This window comes from Ctenopharyngodon idella, chromosome 17 (assembly GCF_019924925.1).
Source record: "Ctenopharyngodon idella isolate HZGC_01 chromosome 17, HZGC01, whole genome shotgun sequence".
In the NCBI taxonomy this organism is placed as follows: Eukaryota; Metazoa; Chordata; class Actinopteri; order Cypriniformes; family Xenocyprididae; genus Ctenopharyngodon; species Ctenopharyngodon idella.
Window position 1 is genome coordinate 14410131 of NC_067236.1, and position 21730 is coordinate 14431860.

Sequence of the window (21730 nt, forward strand, 5' to 3'; positions counted from 1 at the left end):
TCAGTGTGAAAAGACGGATCTCAAAATCATACAGTCACTGCTGGAAAGGGTTCAAATATGCAAAAAATCCTTGAAAACTTTAGAATCCACAGGACCTGAAGGATTTTTCTGAAGAACAGAGCTCAGTTTAACTGCTCAGAACAAACAAGGGACTCATGAACAACCATCACAAAAACAACAGTCGTGGATCATCCAGGTAACCACACACAGTATTAAGAACCAATGATTCACAAACTTTTGAGTGGGTCGTTTTTATAAATTCAGCTATTTTTTTTTTTGTCTTGTGGACCATGTATAAACATTTTTTTTTTTTTTTTTATGTAAAATATCTTACTTAGGACAGTACTAAATAAAAAAATGACATGCATTTTGTATGATCTCTCTTATTTTGTTAAAATTACTCAAATTTTCACAGATTCTGCAAGGGGTTCACAAACTTTCAGGCAGCACTGTATCTCAATATAGGCCAATGCATCCTGTGTCATCCATTTGTAGTCAGAAAAAGACGCAAGAAAAACAGCAGTTATGTAAAGAAAACTTCATTTATTACTTTCATCGCATGACATAAATACTTAGTAGACTTTGAAAAGTTCTTCTTTACATCTTATTAGACTGAACCGGCCATTACAAAATAAGAACAAGCTTTGAATAAATAGAGTAAATTCTCTCATTGTGATTTTCTTTATACAGAAAAAAGTAATTTTGTACATATATAATTTCATTATTTTTGTTCTCTGTAAAATAAAACATCTGTATAATTTTAAAGACTCATTTTTAATACAAAAAAACAAACAAAAAACAAACGGAAAAAAAAAACAAAAAAAAAACAAACAGAATAAGATTCAGAAGAGGGCACAAATCAGAAACTGAGCTTATCACATGACAGGCTGGAAGTTGAGTCTTCAGACACTGAACCTGCCATCCGAGGAAGTATTCGACCTTTGGCTGATTCTCAGTCACCGTCTCATTTCAAATCATAAAACATTCCAAGAGTAGCTGTAAAAATCAATCCTTCAGTATCATGCCGATGTACAATCAAGACATTCCTGAGGAACACTCATGATATCAAAACAGGAAGCAACAAGAAAAATGACAATTGTTCCACTCTGCAAATGTCTACTTGATCGTACCACTCAATAAAGATGGAAATCTGTATACAAGACTATATGGTATCTACCCAGAAGTGATTCTAAAGCTATATCTGGAGTAGTGTGCAACTGCCAATTGATTCCAGTGTCAGGTGAAGCAGTCTATCCCAATACTGACAGAGCTAGAATCTGTTCAGCTGACTACAGGTGAGTAATATGAAGGCAAAGCAATCAAGAGGTACTTTCAAATCTTATTATAACAACCAACTCCATTAGTGGCAAATCTGGAAATGATCAAATGACCTTGCTGTTAAAGGAATAGTTCACCCAAAAATGAAATTTCTGTCATCATTTACTCACCCTCAAGTTTTTCCAAACCTCTATGAATTTCTTTCTTCTGCTGAACAGAAAAGAAGATATTTTGAAAAATGTTGGTAACCGAACAGTTCATGGTCCCCGTATTTTTTTCCCATTCTATGGAAGTCAATGGGGTCCAATCAAATGTTTGGTTACCCATATTCTTCAAAATATCTTCTTTTGTGTTCAGCAGAAGAAAGAAATTCATACAGGTTTGGAACATCTTGAGGGTGAGTAAATAATGACAGAATCTCCATTTTTGGGTGAACTATCCCTTTAAGAAAAAAAAAAAAAGAAACCGCAAAGTCTGAATAAACAAGTTGTACCCTGCCGTTCCAAATGATCATAAGGGAAACGTAAATGCCATTTATCATTATAAACCTTTAAATATGTATAAATGCAAAAAACGTTTTGCAGAATTACATTATGTTTTAAAGCTGTATGTCTGTAGACACTGTTGTGAATGTCCAGTAAACGCAGCAGTATGATGAGAGCGAGGACAGGTTTGAATACGGGAATGATTAGCTGTAACACTCGGTCAAAGGTAATGAGGCAGAAAGAGGTAAAGTATTAACCATCAACCAGCAGATTAAAACTGCCTCAAGTGTGATGTAGCTTACAATATTGCTAGAACTGGTCATACTCAACTTAATAAATGCCACTTCACAAGATGCATGCAAACATTATTAGACCTTCATCTTACTAGAAACCGTTTGTATTTGGACGCCAAGGACTTACAATAATAATTTTGGCAAAAAGGAATGTGTTCTGAACTGATTAATAAGGCTAAATAAATATATGACATGATAAATTATGTAATTCATACTATTTCAGAGTCAATCAGACTATTTAGTGTTGGAAAACAGTATCTAATAAAGTATCTACTGAGAATGTTTAACACTAAGATCTCAGAAACATGTAATTAACATCTGAAATCAGGTGCAAGGTTCAAGATAACTTACTGTAAAATGACTTGAGATCATTACACATAATAAATCATCAAATGTGGCATCGATTGCAAGCTGTAGTCGACTTCAAATGCTCCTCTATTTGCCATACAAAGTGCATAATATGTTAGCCAGTAGTGTTTGTCATATCGCTCCATTTCAGATAACGTGTTTAGGTCAAAACCGTTTCGAAGCACAATATCAACATGCTCAATCTTAGACCAGCTTGACTGCAACAACTGGTGCATTTATACGGCTCCTGCATAAATTGACAGCAATTACAGATATTGCCTGTTTATAAAGAAAATAATCCTCAGTTTGATTTCTTGTGTTAAAGCAGGTGTTTTGCAGTTAATACTGAGCCAAATATTGAGGTTTCAAAAGCAGTGAACAAAACTATAGTTTTTTTCCTGATCACATTGAGATCTTAAACCAACACAGCATCTTGATGTAGTATTTCTTTCATTAGTTAATGTCAAAAGGAGGTCAGATTTCCAGGTTATCCCCCCCCAAAAAATTGCATAAAGAAAATGAAGCCAATTTTAGGCTGATTAAATGTGATTTTTAAAATTAAAATCAGTATAAATTGAATTCAGCACAATTATTGTGAATACATCATAATTTAAAATAATATTTTTTTTTTCACATTATAATAATGAGAATTGGCAGAAAGTGCTAAATTATCCTAACATAAATTATCCTTCATTTTCTTTATGTAACATTAATTAAATTTTCTGCTTTTTTTTTTTAAATTTTGCAGTAAAATATGACCCATATGTCATATTTTTGACAGGTTTCATGAGATTCGTCATTATACATCTTCAAATACGATTAACTTTCTACAATTGTAGAAATGTAGTGGTTGGTCACTATATTCCCAAAAAAATGTGCAAAGACAAAGAAAGGCATCTGCCTATTAGTGTAGAAGACAGTCAAAATTGACCGATACGGTAGTGTAGGCATACTGTAACGGGACGGAAGAGGTGAGAGGGGTCAACTGGGATGAGGTAGGGGGTGTAAAGTGTTCTTTTGTACCAGAGGGAAAAGCAGAAGGCTCCCAAACTGCTGTAAAAGGCAATTATTTTACAGTTACAGAAAGAAAAAAAAGAAAAGAACACCCAAGTGTTGCACATTCATTTGCATGAGGAATATGAGAGAATCTTCTCTTTTGGAAGATACATTAAATCCATGTCAAACTTTCCAGCATATATACACCTTTTTTTTTTTTTTTTTTTTTTTGGCCATTCAACTAAATCCTCAAATATTACTTCTGTTTTACAGAAAGCAGCATTATTTTCTTTAAAAAAAAAAAAACATTTGGGAAAACAAACAAACATCTGTGCTATATTGTGCCACAAAGGTGTCACTGATGGTGCAGTTAGTGTTAGTATTATTGTCTTTATAAGTCACAGTTTGTTATTCTCATATTTATAATGTGCTCACAGTTTACATTCATTCTAGAAATCTGAGCCCATAAAATCTCCGGTGCTAATAAAGCCGTAATTACTGCCAGACAAAATCTTGTTAACAAGCTTCATTTCTCTTGTTTGTGTTGTTCGGGTGCACTTCTGTTTTACAGAATAGACCGCTTGTTCCATGCTCGATTAAAGCAAATTTGTAATTAAGCTCATTATTCAAAAGCAAAGCCCTAAATAAATACTTTGGCTCCCATAGCGATGGGGTACTTCCTTTATGTGCTTGAGGCCTTCCCAACCCGTCCATTTGAGTCCTTCTCGCTTTGTTCCCTGGTCAAGGATTTTTCTTTCGCTTTGAAGTGATTGCATTTAGTGTTCATATTTACAATTTTCAATTTTTTTTTTTTGGATGATGGTGAAAATGATGTGCATGTCTGTTCTCGCTGAAGTATCAAACCTCAGTAAAACTTCTCGTAGTGTGCTTATGTCTTTCTGAGTTGTATGGATGTATGGTGTGGTCAGATACCAGTCCTGTCGCTGTAGAAAGGCGTTACGTGGAACATGTAGCAGTGAGTGCAAACTCTCACCGGCTTCATCTGACCGTATCTAGGCAACGGGGCTGAGTGTGAAGAGCAGCGGGAACAGAAGATCTGCAATAAATATAAATCATCTTATTAGGATTTGAATCAGGTGAAATTATTGTTCCAAACAATGTTCTTTCAGCTGAAAGCGATAGAGAGCAAGAGTGAGTAAGTGTGTTTACATTCACAATCTTAACTCACCCAAAAAAATGAAAATTCTGTCATTAATTACTCATGTCATTAATTACTCACCCTCATGTCGTTCCAAACCCGACTTTCGTTCATCTTCGAAACACAAATGAAGTTGCTTTTTATGAAATCTGAGAGCTTTCTGTCCCTCCATTGACAGCTACGCAACTACCACTTTGACGCTTCAAAAAGTTCATAAAGAGATCGTAAAACTAATCCACATGAATTGAGCGGATTAGTCCAAATTTTCTGAAGGGACTCGATCGTTTTTAGGATGAGCAGATTTAATTTAGACCTTTATTCACATTGATCAGGGAACATAAACAAAAGCTCAACGGAACCTGCTTGATGCACGAGAACAAACCTCCTCTGGAAGCTCAAATGTGCTGCTTAACACACGAGAACGAACCTCATTGGTTCTCGCACACGTCAAGTAAACATGCTTGAGCTTCCGTTTACCACAACTGATGTGCGTTAATGAATGTTTATGTGTGAATAAAAGCCTAAATTCAATCTGTTCATCATATAAAGCGATCGAGTCTCTTCAGAAAATTTTGACTAAACAGCTCAATTTATATGGATTAGTTTTACGATTTCTTTATGAACTTTTTGAAGCATCTAAGTGTTAATCATGTAGCTGTCTATGGAGGGACAGAAAGCTTTCAGATTTCAACAAAAAGATCTTCGTTTGTGTTCTGAAGATGAAGATGAAGTCAAAGTCCTACAGGTTTGGAACGACATGAGGATGAGTAATTCATGATAGAATTTTCATTTTTGGGTGTACTAACCCTTTAAAGAACCTGATAGTTATTAAACTGCTCATACAGTTTAAGCAAAGGTTGATCTGCACATGAAGAGTTTTGCCATTATTTCTCTGTGTATGTAAACAAATGTTCAAATGGCTTGTTCAGTATGGGCATGTCTTGTGCGTGTGTTTAGGTTATGACATCAAAACCAGAGAAAAACTTCATTTCAGGTTTCCTACATATATTTCAATTTCAAAATTCCATACTTTTCCAGACTCAAATTTCCAAACCTCTTTGTAGAATTTTCTATATAACAAATTATATTTAGTCTATAGTACAATCATCTGAAAATATTTTGTCAGGTTTTTTCCCCTCACAGTAATAATATGCGCTTACATGATGAGAAGAAACCTAAAACGCTTTATAACCTACACATATTCTGACACAGTTTGATACTGTAATCGTGGTTTGATGTTGAATCATCAAACAGCAAAGTACAGTCTGATTTAGATGATCGTTTGCTTCTTTATCTGATGCTGGTTCGAGTGGCACACACACATTCATTTAATGAAGTTCAAATAAGACTTGCTTATGGTAAAAGACCAAGAGCTTTGCATAATGAAAATGTGTGCCTTGAATTCATTTAGTCGTGTTTGACAATCACTAAACTTTTGCCATGAAAACACTCTGCTTGTATGATAAATGTTTTTTTGAAATTATTTTTCCTAATTTATATTTTAGAAACCTGAATAGGGGAAATAGTCTGGAAACAAAGATTTTTCCAATTTCCAGACCTGGAAATTGCTCAAATCATATTCCATACTTTTCCAAACTGTCATGTAAACTTGGTTTTCTTGCATTTTTATGAGCTGAATTATTCTTATTCTGAAAGTATTTTCCCATTTATTTTCTACATAGAGAGTAACAAAAATAACAAAAACAGTAACAATTCTAAACAACAAACCAAATCTTCTGGCTTCAAAATAAATTACATTATTACAGATATTGATTTGAAGCAAAAAAAAAAAAAGTTTAGAAAATACTAGAGATTTTTTTTTATTTAATTATACTTGCTCATTTTGCAGATTTTTACATTTAGATTACCTTTGATAAAAAGTAATGCTCACTTAACAAAAAAAAGAATACATTTACTTATATAAAGTAGTTTAAGAGTTTAGGGAAACTGACTATTTATAAGTTTATAAGTTAAAAATTGTTATTGCTATGGAGAAAACGAATGGGATTTTTACGTCTGGAGGCATCTATTGCCCTCTATTCTGACAAGGGTTTGAAGATCGGACTGCTGTACCTTTCCACAGCTCCTGCAGTGATGTTTTCTTCTGATGACTGTAAATGGTGCTTTACATGCAATGCAGGAATTGCAGGCCTCATCTGGTACCCATTCAGGAGGATCTGATGTTGAAAGAAGGACAGAAAAAGGGTTGCAAAAACTGATAAAGGTCTGCAGGTGTTTTAAGCAGTGGCTGTTTACATATTACTTAATAGCATAAAATAAATAAAATAAAATATAAAAAACACTTCTCATTTTCATTTAGTTAACTTGATGTTAACAAATAGCTAAAACTGAAATAAAAATTAAAGTTACTAATTACTAAATGCAACAAATTTACTATATTTAAGTAAAATGAAAATGATATTAGTATGTCAATGATATTAAAATAACACTGTCTCAACTTCAATATCAGAGCCTGTTTACAAATGGTATTAAGATGCATTTTCACCAATCCTTTCACAAGTGTACGACGCTAAATACAGGTGTAAACAGGGTCTAAAACATTTTGAGCATGTCTACTTTCAACCACTTCTATTCAACTGGTTTGCTTATGAAGTGTAAACGCTCATGTGATCAAATGTGTTCAAATAGCCACAAAAGACCAAAAAAAAAAAAAAAAAGTGGACAAAAAAGACGGATTAAAACATAATGGGTAAATGGGAATGCGTCTCCCTCATCTACTTGTGATCCGATCGACCAAAACATCTTAAAACCAGGTGTAAACAGGGCCTCGGTGCCTGACTTCAATGATGCTCTTGTTTAAAAGCCCACAATTCTCTAGAATGTCATTGTGCTGTGCAACATTAGGATTTGTCCTCACTGAAATTGCTGGAATAGTCAAACATGTTAACTTAAAGTCCACATACTTTGGCCATAGAGCATATCTTAAAATCTTTGTATATGGAGAGAGCTTAAAAATGTTGTCTAAAAGGGGCAGCTCACTCAGCTCAAATATGCCCACTTCCCTACAAAATCAAGTAGGCCAAAAAAAAGTATGTGACAAGAGTAGTATGTCCAAATTCACAGCTTCATAAAACAGTAGGCAGAAATCTCCTGGATGAACTACTACTTCTGGCAAGAATCTGAAGCATACAAAAGATTCTTTACTATCCCAAAAGGACACGGGAGAGAATTTGTTAATGGTGGGTAAGTGACACAACTCATGTATTAGGTCACATGACAGTGCCAACAAAGTGGATGTAGTGCATTGAAACTACACATATTCATACTAAAAAGAACATACTTTGCGACCGTTAAAAAAAGCAAGTACTTGAGAAGTACCTACTCAAAGTATGCAATTTTAGATGCAGCCTAGGTTTTTGAACAGAGTCGTATCGTGAACATCAAAATAAAAGTCTCTTCATATTGTGAGCATATAGGTGGTGTACTGAACTAACCTTCAAACTGTCCCTCTCGGGCTTTGGCAGCGAGCTCTGATGAAGAGATGGTCTCCTGACAGAGCGCACAATCTTCCAGTACTGCACTGCCCAGACACGGACCTGAGGTGCATATCAAACAGCACATTAAACTAATGATGTCTGACATCAAGCAATGAAAACATGCTGTTATAGTTTCCGTATCTTTCAGAAGCACACTGACCTTTCTTGGGCTTCTCATTGTCCCCTTGATCGGATTTTGTAGCCATGACCTCAAATAGAGTCTTTAAGATGCTTCGCAGGTCACTCGCATAATTTGTTTGCAACTGATCAGCCACACCTTCAGATATTTGAAAAGAAGACATCAACATAAGAATTGTTACTTAGTTCCTGGTGTTTAATTTAGTAGAAAATATGCTTTACCACTTAAACATGGCTTTACCAGTTCACATCACAAAAGCTCCACAGGCAACAAATCCATGTCAGTTCAATGTCATTAGGTAACACACCTGATATGCAGACAAAAAGACGATGGATGAGGTCACTACTGCTATGGAAACGGGAGCGAATTTTGTTGTGAGCAGCAAGTTTGGCAGCTTGCAAAGCCACTTGAATCTCCTGGTGATCCAGATCTTCAGACATGTCCGAGCTGGTTGTTAGGCTACTGACAGGGCTGAAAGAGAAAAATATTAGATTTAAATGAATAATAATAATAATAATAATAATAATAATAATACCATATCTCTTCTGAAATATAACAGTAATTTAAAAAAAAAAAAAAAAAAAAAAACAATGAAGTGTGACTAAGTAATTCCATGGTTTGAAACAGGGTGGAGATTGCTGGCCTTCATCAAGGGAGAAATTCACATAATCAAGTTAATCCAGAAAGTGTGACCCTATGGCCGAGGGAACACTGTGGATTTTGTGCAATGCCTTGCTGGAATCACAGGGCAAGTTTTAGGACCTGATTTCACATATCATTCACATCGGCATTAAAAGAAATATTTCTGAAAAAAAGTACATATTTTCCACTGCAAAAGTGGTGCCTGTCAAAGTGTTATGTCATATGTTATGGCATTACTATGTGCAACAAGATATTCTGAGAGGTTGTTCAAAGCATTGCCGTGTCATTACTAAGGGCGGCTGACGAAAAGGGTCAAAAGAACCCACTGCTCGAGTTCCCAATGTCTCGAAAGCAACTGCATTTAAAGTATACATTTAATCATTTCCTGAGAAACGAACCCATGACCTTGGCATTGCTAACTGAGCTACTAAAACGTTACTGTGTTTGTTTGAACATCTCAACCAGCCCGAAAGAGCACCATTGTCTAACCATTGGCTTTTAAGAGGGAGTAACAATGACAAATGGGGCGAGTATTTAAAAGCCTGTTTGAAAACCAAAATTACACACCTTAGCTAGTACCACCACAAACTAAACATAACCTACAGAGTGCTTCAGGAATGAGTCCTAAAAGTTGCCATTTTTGCGCTTCTGTTCCATAGTCCTGAGTCAATTGGTTTTTTAAATGAGCTTTTGATTAAATGCCAGAAATAAAGTCTGTCGTTAACACAAGCCCAATATATTGTATACATACAATTTTTATACATTTACAAGCTTTTATGTGTCTTGAAAAAGGTAGCTGCTCACAAGTGGCTACAGAGGTTGTCGTGGACATAAAACGTCATCACGTCAAACAGAAAAACTCATCTACTCACTAGTCGCCTTTTACAGCCGAAATTGATTTGAAATTATTTTTTTTTTTTTTTTTTGAGTTGTTAGAAACTTAGTGGTGGTGAAGCAGAAGTCATGCAATTGTGGTGTATATAGTCGTTTATAGCCTAAATTTTGCTTTTTATTTCTGGTGATTGTATTTAAGCTTCAGAGCTTACCCAAAAAATAAAAATTCATCACTCACCCTTATGTCATTCGAAACTTGTATGACTTTCATTCATCTTCGAAACACAAATGAAGATATTATTAATGAAATATGAGAGCTTTCTGTCCCTCCATAGACAGCTACATAACTAGCACTCTGATGCTTCAAAAAGTGATCTTAAAACTAATCCATGTGAATTGAGTGGTTTACTCCAAATTTTATGAAGAGACTCGATCGGTTTATATGATGAACATATTTAATATAAGCTTTTATTCACATATAAACATTCATCAACTCACACATCAGCTGTGGTAAACGGAAACGTAAGCATGTTCGCTTGACGTGTGAGAACCAATGAGGTTTATTCTCGTGTTACGCAGCACGTTCGAGCTTCCACAAGAACCAATGAGATTTGTTCTCGCAAGCATGTACGGTTGAGCTTCTATTTATGTTCGCTGATCAATGTTTATATGTGAATAAAAGCCTAAAATCAATCTGTTCCTCATATAAAGCGATAGTGTCTTTTCAGAAAATTTGGACTAAACTACTCAAGAGCTCTCAGATTTCATTAAAAAGATCTTCATTTGTGATTCAAAGATGAACGAAAGTATTGCTGGTTTAGAATGAGATGAGGGTGAGTAATTGACAATTTAAATTTTTGGGTGAACTAACACTTTAAGATTCATGAACCCTGTATTTAGTTATCTTGATGAACAAAACGTGTAAGAATCGCAGTCACAGAACTTATTTTCTGCAGTAATCCAAAAGGCAATGGAAAAATCCTATTTGCTTTTTGTCGAGGGAACCAGGGTTGGGTTGGCCTATGAAAATTTGTCATCCCTGCAGCACTCCATAGCAACAGTGCTCACATATTTCACCATTACCCATCAGATAAAAGTTTACCTGGGTGTGTATGAACTTGACAAACTGCATGTAGTGACAGAAACACCATCAATGTCACTGCTGGGGACAGAACTGAGGGGGGACCCTTGAGAACTGCTGCAGACCATTCCGAAAAACATGGGGGGTGAAAATGAAATATGAGAACTGAAAATAATGGCAACCTTCATAGTGAAATTAACTCATATACAAAACAAGGTAACAAAGAAAACATTTTCAAGGTTTTTCAAATCAATGAAACCTTAATGTATGCTCGACAAAAATAAACAAACCTAGAGATCTTTCTGTTATCTTCTTTGGACTGTTTTCCAAAACCTTCCGATCTCCCTTTTACTGTAGTGTTATGTTGCGTCCGGCATCCCGTGTCCTGATGGGTGCAACTAGGTCCTCCATCCCCTTGTCCTGAGCCTCTATCCTGAGCCAGAAGAACCCCTGAGGTGCATTTCTCACAGCAGGAATAGTGCGTACAGTCCTGACTGCCCTCCTCTTCTCTTGCTTGGTTCTGCAGAGAACAGTGTGGTACAGAAGGGGTGAGGTGGCCCTGAGAAGGGGGCAGGGTGAGCGGTAAATGTCCATTTCCCTTCCCTGGACTGGCAGCAGCTACTGCTGATTGGATGACAGAGCTTGTGATGGTGAGCTTGTGCTTCTCAAATCCCAGCGCCATGCCCCGGCCAGCAGGATCCATGGCATCCTCGTGGTTGTCGACACATCCGCCAGCACAGCACACACAGGAATTAAGCAGGCACTGAGTGGCAACTAAAGCTCCACTCTCACCGGGTTCAGGAACATCAGCTGAATGAGGCAAGACAACGGCTAAGTCGGTCAAGCTTGGGGAATGAGGGTTAAAAATAACAGTGGCGGAAAGCTTCATTCCACCGGTGCGATTGGCGATTTCTTCCGCAGTCTGTACGTTATCTTCCTCCTGTAACCCTTCCCAGCCATTCACCATGGGCGACCTGTCGGAGTTCTCCACGGACTCAGCCGATTGGCTCAGATTGCGCTGACATTCCAGATTGGTGGTGTTGCCTGATTGGCAGATTGTCAACCAAGCATTACATGATGAGTCAGTCGACGGGATGGGTCTACTGTCCTCAGGGGATCTGAGGCATACGGTAGGAAGGGCAAGTTGTCCGCGACACAGTTCGCTAGTTACACCAGACTCCAGGTCGTCCATAAAGAACAATCTATCATCATCATGGTAGGAACCTGGGACTCTCCGTGGAGATGCCTGCTGGCTGGAGGTGGCACTGGAACCATCGAGGCTACTTCCTCTATAGGGTCGAGGCTGGTGGGCTGGGGACTGATTCTGACTTGGAGGGGAAAGAAGCGTAGACATTTCGTCCCCCACTTGATGCACCATCATATTAAGTTGCTCTATCTCTTCTTCATCATACTGCATGGAGCAAGCCAAGTCTGCATCTGTGGCCTCCTCTTCCTCACTCTCACTGGAGGTCTCGGGCTGCTCTATCTTCTCCTCATCCTCCTTCCATACAGAATCTTCTTCCTGGGCTACACAAAGTGTGAGATCCACCACTTCCTCAACTCTGTCATCCTTTTCCAGTGTCTCTAGATGGCTCTCAGGACCGGTGGAAGCAGCCGGGTCATTGGTCGACGGCATGCTGGAACCTGCATGGAATTCTCCATCCTGGGAGATGCAGAGGCTACGCTCCAGCGTCATGAGCTCTTCTTCTGTTAGTGTCTGCAGCAGATCCCTGATGTGAAGAACACAATTATAGGATTCAGAAACCAAGTTCTTCAGTTGCTACATAAAAAGTTAATATGACTTAAATTTTGAATCCCAGTTCTACCCAACTACCATAAAGACTGTAGGCAAGGGAATTACTTTTTTTTTTTTTTTGTCTGTGAGATTCAATCATTTTCCACATGTGGAAGCATATTCAAATCTATTCCAGGGCTCAACGGTTTGAGTGTTTCACTCACATTTGCGAATAAAAATAGATGTGTGCAAATTGTAAAATGTATTTAGAAGTATGTGTATTTTTTGTATTCTAATAAATTAAATCATTTTGCTTGTGAATGTCTCACTGTATCCCTTTATTTAAAAAAAACAAACAAACAAACAAACAAAAAAAAACTATTATTTGGTAAATTTTCATTGTGCCGCTAAAAGGTTTTTAATGAGGTCCTAAATTTAACTTAGCATCAAGCCCTGTATTTTTAGAGGGTTAGCTCACCCAAAAATGAAATTTCTGTCATTAATTACTCACCCTCATGTCATCCCAAACCCGTAAGACCTTCGTTTGACTTCAGAACACAAAATAAGATATTTTTGATGAAATCTGAGGGTATCTGATCCAAACATTGGCAGCAACAACATTTGCATCTTTTGAGGTCCAGAAAGGAATTAAAGAAATTTAGATTTTCGCTATTTTCTCTGCAACGCTATTTTCGTTGCAGAGCTTCCAGATTCTATGTCAGAATGCCAGCTCAGTATTGGCCAGCTCCTGCGTTAGCATCACACGCATGCGTCGTGCTGCTCACGTGACCAGATCCGGCCAATACTGAGCCCTGTTCGGACGTAAACACTGAAGCTCTACAACGAAAATAGAATAGCAGTATGACAGGGGACAGATGAATCTGCTAAATAAAGTCATTATTTTTGTTTTTGCGCACAAAAAGTATTCTCGTCGCTTCATAATATTAAGGTTGAACCACTGTAGTCATGTTGACTATTTTATCAATGTCTTTTCTGGACCTCAAAAGGTGCAAATGTCGTTGCTGCCTATGTGTGGATCAGATACCCTTGGATTTCATCAAAAATATCTTAATTTGTGTTCCGAAGACAAACGAAGGGCTTACGGGTTTGGGACAACATGAGGGTGAGTACTTAATGACAGAAATTTCATTTTTGGGTGAACTAACCCTTTAATTCTCACAGAAAATCATATTCATGTTATGGCTGACAACCAATACAAAAGCAGATATTATAAATCTAAATAAAGAAATAAAGAGCATGTTTATTGCTTTTGAAGACTCTTGCATAATGTTGGAATTTGATAAAAATAGCAAGTTTACACCATATGTGAATGGTGCAACAAACTAAAAGATAACCCATTATAAGCAGTAGTACTGTCTAGACTGCATGTGGCATGGCACGGTGTGACTCAACGAGACAACGACAGTTCTATTTCTGACATACTCCACGCACTTGCGCTACATCAGACAACAGTACAAATGGAGCGTTCGGTGTAGACAGCCTCAAGATGTTGCGGCGTGGTATAGACACGGTTACTTCATTGACATCAAATATCAACACCAAAAAAAAAAAAAAAAAAAAAAAAAAAAATCTAAAAACAAATAACAAAACCTAACTGAAGGAAAATGCCAAACAAAAAAGCGAAGCAAAACATCCAAACAAAAAACTAAATTGAAAATAAACAAATCAAACAAAAAAAGCAAACTGTACCTTATTTTTCTCAGCAAAGTACGGAAGGGCCGGAAGAGTTCAGACATGTCCTCTGGTTTGCGGTCGAGGTTAAGAGGCCCTTCAGAGTAGATAACAAGGCCACTAATAAGAGATAACATGACAAAGGATACCATTACCAGGTGAGCAGGCAGAAACATACATATAAAAGAAAAGAGTATGACTACAGTGTGAGGACAATACTTAAAGAGGGATTTAGAGGTGAGTGACCTGAAGAAAAAACAGATAGTTAGAATAGACATATCACTTACCAGACAATGGCAAGTCTAGGAATTGTAAACATTAGAGCTGGTTCGTAGTCGTCAATCATGTCTTGTGTAAGATACTCAAGCTTCAGGGCCCTTGAAATGGGAAAACATTAATACTATATAAATAACATATAAAATATACACACACATGCATATAATTAATGTGTTGCTTCAAAATTGTATTGATCACGATTCTACTCATGTTTCTTTCCAATTGATAATGCAATACACCATGAGTATTGTATTGCAAGATAGTTGGTGATGATACCCAATCCAAGACCTGAATATTCACCTCTCAACTGTCTCACAGAAGAGCACAATCACCTCCTGCTGGATGTAATACTCTTTAGGGGACTTTACAGGCACCATGGCTGACACGTAGCTACAACAGGAAATAGACAGATCCATGATATGATTACATTAATTTCACATTTTGTAATAATACTTTTAATGACATGTTTGCAAAGCTAACCTGCTGGTGTATGATAACATTAGTACCAATAAAGATATCCAAAAGCATAAATGCAGTCTAGACATCATCATAATTAGATCATCATAAGTGGATGCAAAAATTGAAACAGCTGTACACATTTTAAGGTACCTGAGCTCAAACTCAGCGAAGAGGACGTCAAACTGACGTAGCGCTTCCTTCATGCGGTCTGTGTAGTTGTTGAGATCTCGTAACGCTTGGTCTCGGGTGATGTTGCGTACTTCCTCCAGGCTACGGGTGAGGTCTTTAGCCAGCGGTCTCATGGCCATGCTCTCGATTTCACGATTCATGATGATCGATCCTGCTGCCAGGCACTGGAGAGAGAAGAGTGATAATAGAGCCTCTGCTTCTAATATGTTATGCCACCCTGATTCATGGCCACAAGTGACAACTATGATACACTGAAGGTGAAGTAGATCATCAAGTTCTTTATATTCATGTTCTTTTGAAAGATAAAAAAAAAGTTCTCTAGGGAAGAGCTCGTTCTGAAGGAAAGCAGTTAGTGTGCACTACCTCTGCCCCAAACCACAGCTGCCCGGCAAGGTTGTCATGGCGGATCTCTTCTGGGAACTTCACGCAGAAGTCTCTGTTGGCTCGGTCTTCAGGTATGCATTCATCCATGATCTGATTTATGATGTTTAACACATTGTCCTATACATGTATTGAGAAGATACACAGAATATTCACTTAAAGGGTTTCAGTAAGACAGGATTGTAATTTCAATTTTTCCACTTTTCCAAGACGATTCCACTTATGGGATTAACAAATAAGGATTTTTAAGAAACATTATTAGAGACTGCACTCACAAATTGAAAATAATAATAAAAAATATATATATATATATATTTCACTATAAAAATTCCCATGATTTGTTTTCAATTTCCATTACTTTACCAGGCCTGAAATTAATGATTTTAAAATTCAAATTAAATTAAATTTAAATTAAATTTAAAGCCCAAAAAATGCATCCATCCATCATAAAAGTAATCCATACGGCTCCAGGGTGTTAATAAAGGCCTTCTGAAGCGAAGTGATGGGTTTTTGTAAGAAAAATATCCATATTTAAAACTTAATTAATTTTAATAACTAACTTCCGGCAGACGACCGTACGCATACTGCACAAGTCGACTTGCGCCACAAGGGTAACTCCTGACACGATGTATGACGCAGGATGTAGGAGTATCGTAAACATAGTCGCCTCTCGAGGTTCAAACAAATAGGGCTGGGCAACAAACTCAAGCTCTTCTTCTCTTATATCGAAATTCTCTGACATTTCTTTTTAAAATTTCTCATTTTAGACTTCTAATTTGTGACCGCTGTTTTGTCTTTCTTGCGCGTTCATCATGATGTCATGCATTGGGTCAGGGGTTACTATTCCACCGCAAATCAATGCGTACGGTCATCTGCCGGAAGCCAGGTATTATAGTTAATAAAGTTTTAAATATTATATTTTCCCACAAAAACCCATTGTTTCGCTTCAGAAGGCCTTTATTAACCCCATGGCGCTGTATGGATTATTTTTATGATGGATGGATGCATTTTTTGGGCTTCAAAATCTTCAAAATTCTGAAAGAAGATAGTCATATACACTTAGGATGGCTTGAGGGTAAGTAAATCATAGGATAATTTACCTTTTTGGGTGAACTATCTCTTTAAATTGATTAAAAGTGACAGTGAAGGCTTTTACATTTTTACAAAAGATTTCTATTTCAAAGAAATGTTCTTATGAACTTTCTATTCATCAAAGAATCCTGAAATAAATGTTACCACAAATGTTTCCACAAACATATGACATATCAAATAAATGTAGCCTTTGTGTATATAAGAGAGTTCTTTCAAAAACATTCTTAGCTTCCCCAAACTTTTGCAACTTGTCATTGCAAGAAAAATGAGGGGGGAAAAAAAAGACTCATACTTAAACATTCAACATCCCAGAATGGAAAACAAACACTTGATAAAACTGTCCAAACAGGACTAAGCTCTGTACTGGGAGATCATTCAGTGATTAACCTGGCAGGAGCGGAACTGGTTGACCAGCAGGGTACACCTCTGAGGGTCCTTCCTGCCGTCCAAACTGTCCAACTCAGTGGCCACCTGGTTCAGCTCTTCATCTGCATAGTAGAACTGGGCCAGCAGCTGCGGATCTGACCTCTGCATGGAAAAAGAAAGCAAATGTAAACAGATGGTCTGAATGATCTAATCAAGTACCAGATGATCAAACAAACTAGTGCTGAAGTAAGCAAGTATCAGAGTTCTGCAGTATGGTGTGTGTCTGTCACCGTGTGTAAAAACATTTGTCTTTTAAATAGGCGTATCTTGCTACAACAGCACTTCGCACACATCAGAAGAGCATTTAAGGTACTAATTGAATGTAATGATAGATGTCAGCATTGGATTCAAAAGCACTGATGAGGATTTAGACCTTTGGACCCCTTCTGTTCCACTGGGCACTCAACAGGAATCATTCGCTTGCATCATAGACAGTGAATACAGTCCAATGTGTATTTCAAAGATCTTTATGTCTCAAAAAGAATTGGAATTTGGAAACAATTTTTGATGGAATATGTACACTACTACCAAAAACAGAATATGATAACAATATGTTTCTTTTTATCAAAAGTTGTTTTTTAATGCCACAGCAGCTTCTGTGGCTATTTTCATGGCGAGAAAAAGAATTATGGTAAAACTATATCAAGTTTTTGCCAGAAACAAAACTATATTTGGTTTAACCTTTTTAAAATTTTCTTCAAAAGTGTTAACGGAGTAAAAAAGGTTTCTCACAGGGTTAAAGCCAGCACAATCTAATTAAACATACTTAAAAGTGATAAAGGATTTTGACAGAAAGAACAAATTGGTGGATCTTCTCCCAATATTAAAAACTTGTGTGTCATCCTGGAATGGCCTATTCGGCTTTACATTGATAAAGAAATTTTTGGTAACAAATAAATGCTGTTCTTTTGAACTTTCTATTTATCAAAGAGAAACATGTTATTTTAAATTGTAATAATATTTCACAATATTACTGTTTTTACTGTATTTTAATCAAATAAATGCAGCCTTGGTGCGCATAAGAGACTTCTTTCAAATACATCAAAAGTTTGGGGTTGGTATTTTTTTAACAGTAGTGTAATTTAGGTTGTATTTTCCAATTTCTGAACTGTTATTTTTTGTACACATGTCTGGGCAAAATCTCCACTATGATAATACTGTGGTTGCCAGGGTGTTGCCATGAGGTTACTAAGGTGTTCTAAGTGCTGTAGTGTTGCTAGTCAAGAGCCTCTATGATATTCTGGTCCCTATTTCAACACTAGTCTTGTTTTTTGTGTTTTTTTTAATTTTTTTTTATTATTGTCCTATAGGCAAAAAAGGCACACTTCTCCAAGCTACATACTTTATCATTCATAACTGGTCCATTGCGCAAGCTATGCGGGATGAGTTATACAATACACCAAAGTTTTGCTCAAATCCTTAACCTTAAACATAAAGATTAACAATAGCAAAGGTTTCCTTAGCAAGCAAAACTAACTAACTAACTAACATGTAGGTAGTGGCATGTCTCATGTAGCCTATACCTAAAGTTGAGTGTTATCTGCAAGTTGTGATTTGGAGTGTAACCAGATTGGGACATCTATGTTTCCTGGACTGTGGCCATTTGTAATCTGCACATGAATTTGACTGGGAAGTTGCACGTGGCTGGAACATGGACCAGAGCTGAGTATAAGCTGATTTGAACCAATCAGCCCTATGATGCCCATGCAGGTGCAATCAAACCACTAGAGACTCCAAATCACCAAAGAAAATCCAACAGAGGTGTAAAGAGTACCTGAAATCCACACTTGAGTAAAAGTACAGATATCTTACAGCAAAAATGACTCCACTACAAGTTACAAGTCACCGATTCCAAAACGACTTGAGTAAAAGTCTTAGGCCCGGTTTCACAGACAGGGCTTAGATTAAACCAGGATTAGGTCTTAGTTCAATTAGGACATTTAAGTAGCTTTTATAAACATGCCTTAGAAAAAACATTACTGGTGTGCATCTTGAGACAAAACAACGGCTCTGGCATATTTAAGATGTCAATGCAAGCTGCTTTCAGGTAAACCAGCTCAAACATGCATTTTAGTCTGGGACTAGCTTAAGCCTTGTCTGTGAAACCGGGGGTTAGAGTATCTGATTTTAACAGTACTTAAATATTTTTGTAGGCTCAAAGATGCACATGCCAATGAAAAACAAGAAACAGCTGATTTGTGAGGAGAGTATTCACGTTTTTATTTTCTAGAATCAAAATAAAACGCAACACCTCAAAATTGCAATAAATCAAGATCGACACAACAGCCTCTTAAACGTCTACAAACACTCAAGTCTCAGTTAAGCTCAAGAACTCAAAAAGGGCATAAGCAAACCAATATCATCCAAAAAGTTCTTGTCAATATAATGTATGAATAAAACAATGTTAAACAAAATGAAATAGTGAAAGCCTACTTGCACTGAACATCATCGGCCTTATCACCGGCTGCAGCCATGTCCTCGTCTCATATATATAACACCAGCAACTACTTGCCAATACACTCGTATTCGCATAAAGTAGCCTTGTTGAAAAGTTTGGGTGAGTAAGGGCAAAATGCACAAGATATAGTACCTTCAATGCCCTGTAGATGGCGATATGGCTTCTTTTGTAGCAGAAATAAACTGATACAGAAAAGGTTAGGTGCCATGCAAAATGAAACGAGTAATCGCATTACTCATCACAAATGTATTGGAGAAAAGAGTACATATACTTATTCAAAAATGTAGTCAAGTACAGAGTAAAAGTTGCTTATAACTTTGATACTCAGTAAAAGTACAAACTAGCCAAAAAGATACTTAAGTACAGTAATTAATTACATTTACTCAAATACTTTACACCACTGATAACTAAGCACACGTGGAAGGAAATATTTCTGTTGCTAGCATAGGGAACTAAAAGATGCGGAAGGCCTATACAAAAAGATAAGGAATCAATTTTGTTTCACTTTGTGCGACTAGCTATTTGGGTTGTGCATTTCAATGGACTTCAAAGTGATGAAAATGATTGTACAGTACAGTTATAAAATGACAGCAACACTGAAAATAAGAACCTGCATCATGTGACTTTCGAAGCTTCATCCAATCATCTTGAATTTTTGAAGAACAATCTTTTCTATTTTACTAATTCTGTACACTAACAACCTGTTAATTTTTGAGAGGGTCAGATACCATAGTTCATTCCCAATGACAACAACAGGCATGTTTGTGAAGAATGTATCCAAGTGAGTCACAGTCACAGGCAGAACTGCACCCATGGGCTAAGGCTTCTTTGACAACAATGAGTGTTTGTACATCTCAAGGGGTACCCAGGGTTTAATTCCAACAAAACACTTTTCTGCTCTAATATCCTGTTGTAAGATTATTCTGATTTTTTCAGACATGTTCCCAAAAATGTATTAGACTGAAAAGTGACCCTAATCTCTCATAGAAAGTCTTTAATTCATTGAAAACCGGTTGCAGACAAACCACGATTGCATCAGTTGCTCAAGGTGTGGACTGCAAGAATATTTCATAGCTAAAGCCACTGTGAGCTGTGGTGAAATGTGGTTTTTGATGTGTAAAATACAAACTGCTGACAGCAAGAAAGTTTGGGGCCACACAAAGGTCCATTAGACCTCAGCAAACGCCACAACCTTGTGACAAACCTATAGCCACAGCCAATGTACAGAAATATATGTTATCCAATCTAATTGTATTAATATATGTTTTCAGGGTTATTGTTGTCAACTAAAAAACATTTTTATTAATTAAAATAAAATAAAAATATAAATATTAGATGAAAAACAAACTAAAATGAGAACTTGTCAACTAACTGAAATAACTTGAAGCACTAAAATTAATAAACTAAAACTGATATAAATATAATATTTTAAAGCAAATGCTAATAAAACCGCTGTGAACATGACTTTGCCCCTTCATAATGAATGGACAGTCATCTGAATGAATAATAAAGGGCTGTGATTTAAAGATCTTACCTAGAAATACTGGCATATTATGTCAAGGTAGTTCGCATTAAATGATGCTCAAAAAAAGCTGTCTAGGTAGGCAGCTCACATCATGTGATGCTAAAAGGCTGTTTATGTAGACAGCTTGCCTTATACGACGCCCCAAAATGCTGTCTAGGTAGGCTGCCCACATCATATGATGCCCCAAATACTGCCTAAGTAGATAGCTCGCTAGGTTTTAAAACACATTCACTTAATAATAAAGCTATTAGATGAGTATTTATTAATTGAACTGATGGCAAGCTTACCTTTGGCTTATAAAGCCACTTTCGGAACCGATTCATCTTTGGTCACCTCGCCAGTTTAGCGACAGCTCCGTACCAAACCCGAACCGAACCTTTAAACCCGCACACAAACACACAGCTAGCGAGCTAAGCTAGCGCCTGCTCTTCAACAATGCCGTGCTGACAGTGTTAAGTAGAAGCCAAAAAAACAGACACAGACAGTGTTAGTCCACTATTAATTAATCGCGGGCACGGACTCTGCCCTTATATCCAGCAGTCGAGCGGTTGTCTTTGTCCCCAAACACACAGGCTGCTCATGACTAAGCTATTGAGCTAGAGCTCAGTCTGACTACGGAAGTTGCGCTGCTTGACTGATTACACTCAGGTTGCCAAACAATCCGCTTTTTTATTCCTAAATGATTTAGTATAGTTGTTTTATCGCTCTTCTGTTTTAGTTTAGATAAATAAACCAATAAAGGGAA

General features: G+C 36.9%; 1 protein-coding gene across 3 annotated transcripts; it reads right to left on the reverse strand.

The window, feature by feature from the left end:
- Positions 1-523: 523 nt before the first annotated feature.
- zfyve28 (zinc finger, FYVE domain containing 28) lies at positions 524-21595 on the reverse strand. Of its 3 annotated transcripts, none has more exons than XM_051867348.1 (14): positions 21273-21595; positions 16964-17104; positions 15467-15604; positions 15065-15267; positions 14756-14845; positions 14467-14556; positions 14198-14299; positions 11043-12482; positions 10774-10866; positions 8503-8666; positions 8217-8333; positions 8015-8116; positions 6633-6736; positions 524-4457 (listed from the first exon to the last, which is right to left on the reverse strand). In XM_051867348.1, exons 1-14 carry the CDS (start codon positions 21306-21308, stop codon positions 4326-4328), a joined length of 2952 nt encoding a protein of 983 aa, XP_051723308.1. In that variant the 5' UTR covers positions 21309-21595; the 3' UTR covers positions 524-4325. The 3 variants fall into 3 exon arrangements, with proteins under 3 accessions (XP_051723308.1, XP_051723307.1, XP_051723309.1); XM_051867347.1 differs by having other exon boundaries at positions 10774-10869; XM_051867349.1 differs by lacking the exon at positions 10774-10866.
- Positions 21596-21730: the final 135 nt, after the last annotated feature.